This window comes from Akebia trifoliata, chromosome 8, assembly GCF_017979445.1.
Source record: "Akebia trifoliata isolate Shusen 1 chromosome 8, ASM1797944v1, whole genome shotgun sequence".
NCBI classification, from domain to species: Eukaryota; Viridiplantae; Streptophyta; class Magnoliopsida; order Ranunculales; family Lardizabalaceae; genus Akebia; species Akebia trifoliata.
The window spans coordinates 8,581,415-8,589,585 of NC_141382.1; the positions used below are offsets into that span (position 1 = coordinate 8,581,415).

General features: G+C 35.8%; 1 protein-coding gene across 5 annotated transcripts; it reads right to left on the bottom strand.

The window, feature by feature from the left end:
* Positions 1 to 102: 102 nt before the first annotated feature.
* LOC147395918 (sodium/hydrogen exchanger 1-like) lies at positions 103 to 7,302 on the bottom strand. Of its 5 annotated transcripts, none has more exons than XM_086450878.1 (16): positions 7,003 to 7,212; positions 6,864 to 6,904; positions 6,082 to 6,227; positions 5,866 to 5,984; positions 5,293 to 5,390; positions 4,804 to 4,863; positions 4,651 to 4,697; positions 4,368 to 4,562; positions 3,871 to 3,917; positions 3,301 to 3,367; positions 3,054 to 3,154; positions 2,847 to 2,948; positions 2,400 to 2,538; positions 2,257 to 2,319; positions 1,389 to 1,472; positions 103 to 550 (listed from the first exon to the last, which is right to left on the bottom strand). In XM_086450878.1, exons 3-16 carry the CDS (start codon positions 6,214 to 6,216, stop codon positions 206 to 208), a joined length of 1,602 nt encoding a protein of 533 aa, XP_086307004.1. In that variant the 5' UTR covers positions 6,217 to 6,227; positions 6,864 to 6,904; positions 7,003 to 7,212; the 3' UTR covers positions 103 to 205. The 5 variants fall into 5 exon arrangements, with proteins under 5 accessions (XP_086307004.1, XP_086307002.1, XP_086307003.1 ...); XM_086450876.1 differs by having other exon boundaries at positions 6,082 to 6,319; XM_086450877.1 differs by lacking the exons at positions 6,864 to 6,904; positions 7,003 to 7,212 and adding an exon at positions 7,219 to 7,302 and having other exon boundaries at positions 6,082 to 6,319.
* Positions 7,303 to 8,171: the final 869 nt, after the last annotated feature.

The following is an 8,171-nucleotide window of genomic DNA, read 5'->3' on the forward strand; positions in this document are numbered from 1 at the left end:
ACATCTTGATCGACAGGTCCAAAAACTATATACAACAATTGTAATAAAAAAAAAATATTTGAATTGCAAGCACAGCTCCAACTGCACATATTCCACCACCACTCAAACTAAAAGCTCATTAATCTCAACATGCCTGGAAGGCCACAAAAACACTACATGTACGATCACGATCTTCAAGATCTGTGCACTAATTTCGTATATATATTTATTGGTTTTCATCTCGTTGTAGATGGACACTCTGTTCAACTGGTGAACCAGGTACAAGGGGGACAAAGCCCCGCCCACCAAACACAGGGCGCATGAATGAATCATCGAACTTACGCCAGTAATGATGGACAGTGTGAGATGGGGTGGCAAGGAGCATTCTTAGGCTGCTTGGACGTGGAACATGGTGGTTAGTCATATCAGCTCCGGAGTCCTGCCCGTTCTCGAGAAGTGGGACGATGAAGGATTTCGGACTTGATGGCTCTGAGGATGTCATGCTACTACATAAGTGTTTTGGTGGAGGTAGCAACCACCTCACAAGAGGCTTAGTCAGCATGCCAAACACCTGAGTAAACAAATAATATTAAGAATCGTAACATAAACTTTAGATGAACCCTTGATGGGTGAAAAGGAAGCAGAAGCACTAATTTCCAAAATTATTATAAATAAATAAATTAAAAAAATGATCCTTGCGGAGGGTCTCAGTGCGGGCTAATTCAGCTATGGATTTATCCTAGATCTGGGATTAGAGCTAACCATCATTTATTTAGCTTGTATATAGGTCTCCCTTGGATGCCATGTGTCACTCCTTTGGCCACATTGAACCATGAAACGGCCACCTTGGGTGAACCTACACCAAAGATCAGTCCTATTGGTGATTTTTTTGGCAATAGGATTTGAGCACCTTGAGCTCCAATCCAACGGCTAAAAAACACCAATAAGACTGCTATTGATGTTTAGTCCGTCTAAAGAACAACTATATACTAATATGTCAATGGATCCGAAAGAGTACACCATGTGTGCGTGTAAAGGAGACCTTGGGTTGGGTTCCAACCCAACTTCCTAGAATACTTCCACTTATACCTGAAAAAGTTTCTCCTTCACATAGAAATCAAAAGTATAAAGCTGGACAATGTTACAGTGACTTGTTTTCCATAACTTCCCTAGCAACTATCATTACTCCAATATGCTTCCTTTTATTGACTGGGAAGCTATGGTTATAGGTGCGTAAGTCTGTACTTGGTGATGATAGCCAATGGCAAGCAATGGACTTAAAAGAGTTGTAGAAAAGCCTCCATCAAAGTTTGGACTTCAAAAACAGATTCTCACAGTAGAACTATATTGGTAAAACAAATTGCCAAAAATACTTCAAGAGGCAGTGATGTAGGCATGGGACATCTTACCACGGTGCTGACAAGAACAACAGTGATGGTGCTGGTGATCATGATAGCATTCCCAAACAACTGAGTATGGCCTGCCCACGTAAACTGCAAATACATTGAAAGTGAAGTTATCATTACATGATCTCACCACCATGAAACATCTAAAGCAAAGATGTGTGCGTCTGCAATATGTTGTAAAATAACAAGAACACATTGTACTTTGGCAAAATGCGAGTATAATGGGAGAATAATGTACCCCTATTATTAGGATATTCATTTAATAAGTTCCAAATTTTCCAACTAAAAGAATTAATTTTTGGTAGTTTTGTGTACCTAAATTAGACAAAAAAAAAAAAATCAATTAGAAGAGGTCATTGGGCTTAGACCCATAGCTTAGTTGGTTTGACACATTGCAAAGCAACTTTAATGTCGTGGGTTCAAGTCCAGCTTGCAATAAAAAATAAAAATAAAAATAAAAAACAATTAGAAGGGGGTCACGTAAAAATAACTTACGATTTTTTTTTCCAGAAGCTTCGAGAGTGTTCATATCTAGCTATGTTACCACTAATTTTTGGGAGATTAACCATCTTTATAATCCTAAAGCACCTATTTGTTTGGCTGTTGGAGTAACTATTGCGTAAAATACCAAATAGAAAACCAGTTGTGTTCTCTCAAACCAAATGAGAAGAGTTAACGCCCAATAATTATGATTTATGATTTATGATATACAGAAGATTGTAATTAATATTTCTCCAGTCCACATTCAGACTTTTAGGAAATTGTAGAAGTGGATTTGTAGTTCTAGTACTAGTAGAACTTGAAATGATACTTCATCTTTTAGGTTAAAGATATCTTAGTCCCTTGAAAATAATAGAGTCCAAATTTTTACCTGCTTATATGCAAGTGCCACAGATACAGCACCTCGCATCAGACCAGCCCACCATATCGTAATCTGCAAGGCCAAAATTGTTGCCATTATTGTCAATTTAAGAAGGTTGAGAAACTTAAAATTGCAATCCCCAAAATCCTTACTTGCTGCTTGAATTTTATTTTTTCACCCGGAGACTTCTTAGTTATGTTGGATAGAAACGATAGAGGGAAAACAAAAGCTGCTCGTCCAACCAGAACAAGGCCTAGGAGTATTGAACTCACTCCAACTGATTTTCCAGGACTGCAAAAAAATAATAATAATAATAAATAAATAAAATCAGAGCCCCAAGTATGAAAATAACGGTTGTGAGGCAACAAGCAATGTTTACGATGCAACTTACATATAACCTTATGCAGTTAAAACAATTGACACAATGACACCTAAATTCATACATTAAAGAGGGGGTGGGGTGGTTAATCCATCAACTTTCAACAATCTAAGATCCATTTCATGGAAAATACATATTTTTGGTAACTTATTGAAAGTTTGGCTTAATGCGCGTTTAGCTCTAATCATCTACATCTTGTCATGGGATGTATAGACTGTACCTATTTTTAACAAATTTCCATTTCTCGATGTCCAACGCATCCATACCAACATAAAGGAAGATAAATATCTCAGCCATGAATGACATTGTAGCAAAAGCATGCCTGCCATAATTAGAAACAGTGGTAGTAAAATTATTAGTTTGACCTGGTTGGAAATAAAATAAAATAAAAAAATGGATTCAAATATTTTGTGGAGAATTTAAATACTTGGTAGTGACTCTTGAGCTCTCAGTCACATTATGCCAGGTGTAATGGGACATGACAATCCCGCAAAAGAACACTGTGAGAATAGCACTTAAATCGAATAACTGCAATACAAATTGAATTTACCAATGTTAGGGGTAAAGTATTGAAGATGTTGCATCCAATTCAATCTAAATGGAGAATTTTAAATAAATAAAAACAGGACCCCCTGGGAGGTAACCCAAAAATTGGGGGGGAAGAAAAACCTTACTTCTGCTAGCATGTAGGACAGGTAAGCCATAAGCATCATAAGTGCAACCTCGCGATCGGTAGAGTGCCTGGAATTTGTGAGAACTAGCCATTAGGTTTTTCCAGAAAAATGTAATAAAAAATTCATCAATTATGCTTCCACCACATCAATTGTGTGGGATGATACAAAACTGAATCTTCAATGAGCTCAAAGACATTAATTTGTACATAAAAAGGAAAATCTGAGGTAGCATCAGTTAAACTAGAAGGATGACAACAATAGCATCGCAGCAAATGCGATGCAATCAGTGGGATGGGGCCCATCACCACAAGTTCTGCCACTATATGTGAGGCTGTTAGACAGTTTTCTCCAGTCCACGGGATAAGTAAATCATTATTTCTCACATAAAAAATTGGGTACTTTGTTTTACCAAAACCTGATAGACAAGGAAAAATGATCATACACAACATTATGAGACTAGATGGACAGAGAGCAGTAGTTGAGTTCGTAATTAGAAAAAGTTTTCAAATTCAGAAAAAATTACACAACAATAAGCATTATGAAAGTGTAAGAGTGATTTCATTAACCAACCTGCCGAAGTACAACTTTTTGATAATATACGCACTAAGTAGACCAACCTGCAAGAGAAAGAGAAGAAACGTCATAGATCCGGATCTGACCCTACCAAATTACTTGATTCGGGTCGGTCAGGTTGGATAATTCTGGGCCATTCAACAATTTTTTGCTATATTTCTATACTATTTTATCTTACCATTATAATTATTTTATTTTATAAGAATTCATGTTATATTAAAGTAGTAGAAAAAAGATATTTTGAAAAACATAAAAATATAATTGTCAAGCAATATATCATTTGGATCAAGGCGGGTATAGGGATATATCCGTATCTGACCCGGATCAAGGGACATCAACATTTTTTATTCGGATATACTCCAAGGGTCCAAACCCGTTAAATTCGGATCACTCGGATTTCAGATAAAATCTGACCCATTTTATGCCCTACACTCACGCGTGCGCTCACACACACACACACACGCAGAGAGAGAGAGAGAGATAGAGAGACTCACAAACACTCCGAGCATTGTGCTTATGATAAATAAATATAAGAAGTTGCCAATGAAGTGCAAGGCAATGCTGGAGTTGATGTTTGTGGGATCAAAGTTCTGGATTGCATTAAAGAGCACCACTGATGTGGCATCGTTAACGACACCTTCTCCAAATACCAAGCTGTACAGTAAAGGTGTCTCGTCCTGATTAAGAACCTGTACCAGCACACACAATTAGCTTTAGCTACATTATGTCGTTATTCTTAGTTGCAACAGAGGCACCGTTTTGAAAGGTTTTCCATACCTGTAGGGTGCAAACAGAATCCGTAGCAGAAAAGATGGCTCCAATTGCTGTAGGTAACGAAGTGTAATACAGATAAGACTACTTGAAGAAAAGTTATGCAATAGATTACAGATAAAAATATTTATAAGACAGAGAGTGATATAGTAAGTGTACCAAGATAATCTCCTAACTCCAAGGAACCTATATCCAGCCTCTTAAATATTTGTGTAACACCTGGGTTCAGAACAGAGAAAATCACGAAGAGTGAATTCAAACTCAATTTACATTTATTACTTGTCAACCCAAGCACCCCAAATGCTTGTAAGCTAAGAATGAACATTGGACCCATAAAAGGTGTCCATGGGACTCAGCTCAGTTGCCCAAATGCATATATCAAATACTTGATTCAGCCTCATCACATCTAAGGAACATTTCAGCCTAGGCTGAAATGAAACAATGACCCCAAAACATTGAATATTTTGGATTTTCTCAGAATTTTGGTCGAGACTGATTTTGGGCTTTCTCTGGGCCAAAACATTGCCTTGACATGAGATTTTAAACCTTGATTAGAAATATCAATATGCACTTTTTCTGTGTTGTATTAATAAAGTGCAATGAAAACAACCTAGATAGATCTAACATGCATAAATTTGAAAAATATACCTAATGAAATGATGCCAAAGGATATCAATGTCCCAACAGCACCAAACAGCGTGATTGTCATGAAGTTGCGGAAAAATTGTTTCTTTTTCACCTGGAACCTGATACAGAAAGAAGAAAAGGAAATAAACGAGCTCATAAGTCAACAAAAAGAAAAAAGGAAGAAGAAGAAAGAGCGACAGGATTAGTGTGAAAATCCAAACATTTATGTCACCAAAGGAATAGCAAATGGAAAAGGGCCAACAAGAACAAACTTGAAAAAAACAAAAGAAGCAAATATTTGATGAAATACAACTAAAGTTTCAATAGAAATTATGTCTATTCGGAACAATCAAATACTCAGATGTTCTGTTCCATGGATTAGAAAACAGGAACAAAAATCCATAATGCATAAATTCAGCATTTATAAACATTAAAAAATAACAAATAGCTGATTAAAAATAATTGAAACACTATCTAAGAAAAGAAGCGAATTTCTTCTAGTTGACCATATTAACTAACTAAAATTATCACAAAATCTAATCAATCTTCACTCCAAAAAAAGAAAAAAAGAGGTGATTGGAAGACCCAACATACCCAGCATTGAAGATTATAGGTGGAAGAAGATATATAAAGAAAAGATCTTCACTGAAAACTAAAATATGAGAGCTTTTCCCTCCCGTGGTCAATAGAATTATGACACCAGTACACAGACCCTGCCATTAATCCACAAAAATTCAGATTATAATTACCATATATCCAATATTAACCATATAAGGGAATTATAAAACATATGCTCAAATCAAAACTCACAATAGCTATGGCAGTAATGGACTCATTCATCCATCGATTCTCCTCTAGTAGATGCCCAATCACGATGCAAGCACAAAGAAGTGCCACAAACAGGTTGATTGAAACTACATTACCGTATTCGGACTCAAAAGCCATTATCAACACCTCTATCAATCAAAACAAACAAAACAGGATGATTCAATTTTCTGGCGAACTCTACGTTTCTGAACAATCCATCCAAGAGACTTCTATGCAAAATCTGCAACAAAACATCCAAAATACGCAACATTCCAGATCAAAATCAAAGCTTTTTTGTTTTCTTTCTTCGTTTCTTCTCCTTATTTAAAGATCAATATTTTCAAAAGCTTCAAATCAAGAAATTATATATAAATAAAGAAAAAAAAAAAAAAAGTTAGAACAGAACTGAAATTCATGAACATTTCAGAATAACCAGAAATCAATGGAAATATTGCCGCCACCTCGATTAATCGAAACAAACTAGTCAGGATGATTCAGTTCTAAACTCCAAATATATATATATATATATATATATATATATATATATATATATATATATATGTATCTTAATTTTCCTTTAAGCTAAGTTTATGTTTCCGAACTGTCCATCCTAGAGACTTCTACACAAAATCTGCATCGAAACATGCAAAATACGCAACATTTCAGATCAAAATCAAAGCTTTTCTTTCTTAGTTTTTTCTCCTCATTTCAAGATCGATTTTCAAAAGCTTCAAATCAAAAAACAAAAAAAGTTAGACCATTTCAGAATCCAGAGTAAAACTAACCAGAAATCAATCGAATTATTGATTCCGAAGTTCCAGAAGCCCTAAAACACATTCACCATCAGAATTTCAAACGCGAGTTTGATATATAATCTCCTCTTGGATTTCAACTTAGAATCAAGAAAATAACTGATTCAGATACCGAGTTTGAAATATAATCTCCTCTGCTGCAGTTTTTCCGCAGAAGAGATCAATATGGTTCGTAATTCTCAGAAGAAACGCGAAATACTGAGATGGAGCTTTGAAAATCGAAACTTTAAAATCTTTTCTCCGACTCTGAGTGCAAAGAAACTGAGTTGGATCACAGAGGAAGAAACTGAGTTGGATCACAGAGGAAGAAACTGAGTTGGAGACTTACTGGTTTAGGTGCGATTTAGAGAGAGAGAGAGAGAGACATCTTGCTGAGAAGTTACTCGAAGAACTTGTTCGACGCATAGAAAAGCTAGTACTTGAGTCTGCAAGTAAGAGAGAGAAAGAAATGCCTGCGATTGCGCCAAAATGCTAGGCTGACGTGGCAGTATTCCTACAACCCGTAGATATTTTTTCCTCGAGACACACGGAAAGAATCGATGATTCAGGATTCTGGAGACAATGCCACATCAGCAGCACAGTGTCAGGACTCAGGAGCAGTTTAGAGTTCAATATTTTCCTATTTTTTAAGAGTCACAATCCAGAACGGTAGCCTGTTTCTATAGAAACAAACGATGACTACGTGGCATGTTTTGGTTGGATTAAAAATGCATATGGCTGCGTGTACGTTTTTGTTTATCTACAATGTGTTTTAATCACCAACCAAATCCTGCCACGTAGATACTGTTTCTATTCTATAGGAACGGGACACCATCCTGGATCGTGATTCTTTTATAATTTCTCATAGTAAGCCTAGATTATCGTTGAAGTTACTACTTTGACTTACAACATACAATATTATGTGGCGAAGGCTGTTTTTTGAAAGAATAATAAATAAATTAATCTTTGATCAAGGAATTTCCTTGTTTTTTATAATTAAAAAAAAAGAGAGAGAGAGAGAGAGAGAGAGAGTTGCTATTTCTGCAACAATTGTGTGCAATTTTTGGATGATTTGTATAGGAATTGGTGTGGCATTAGTAAAAGTTGATGGGGAAATAGTAATCCTCTAAAAAATTGAATTAAAAAAAAACTTTGAATCAGTTTTGCCTTATTTTGACTTGACTAATATCTCTTAGACATTCAAATTTTCACATACTTATATTAGTGGGATACTCAATAAATTAATCAAAATTAATTCCCCCCCCCCCATTTTGATGAATTTTGAGAGGTTAAGAGGTTTTC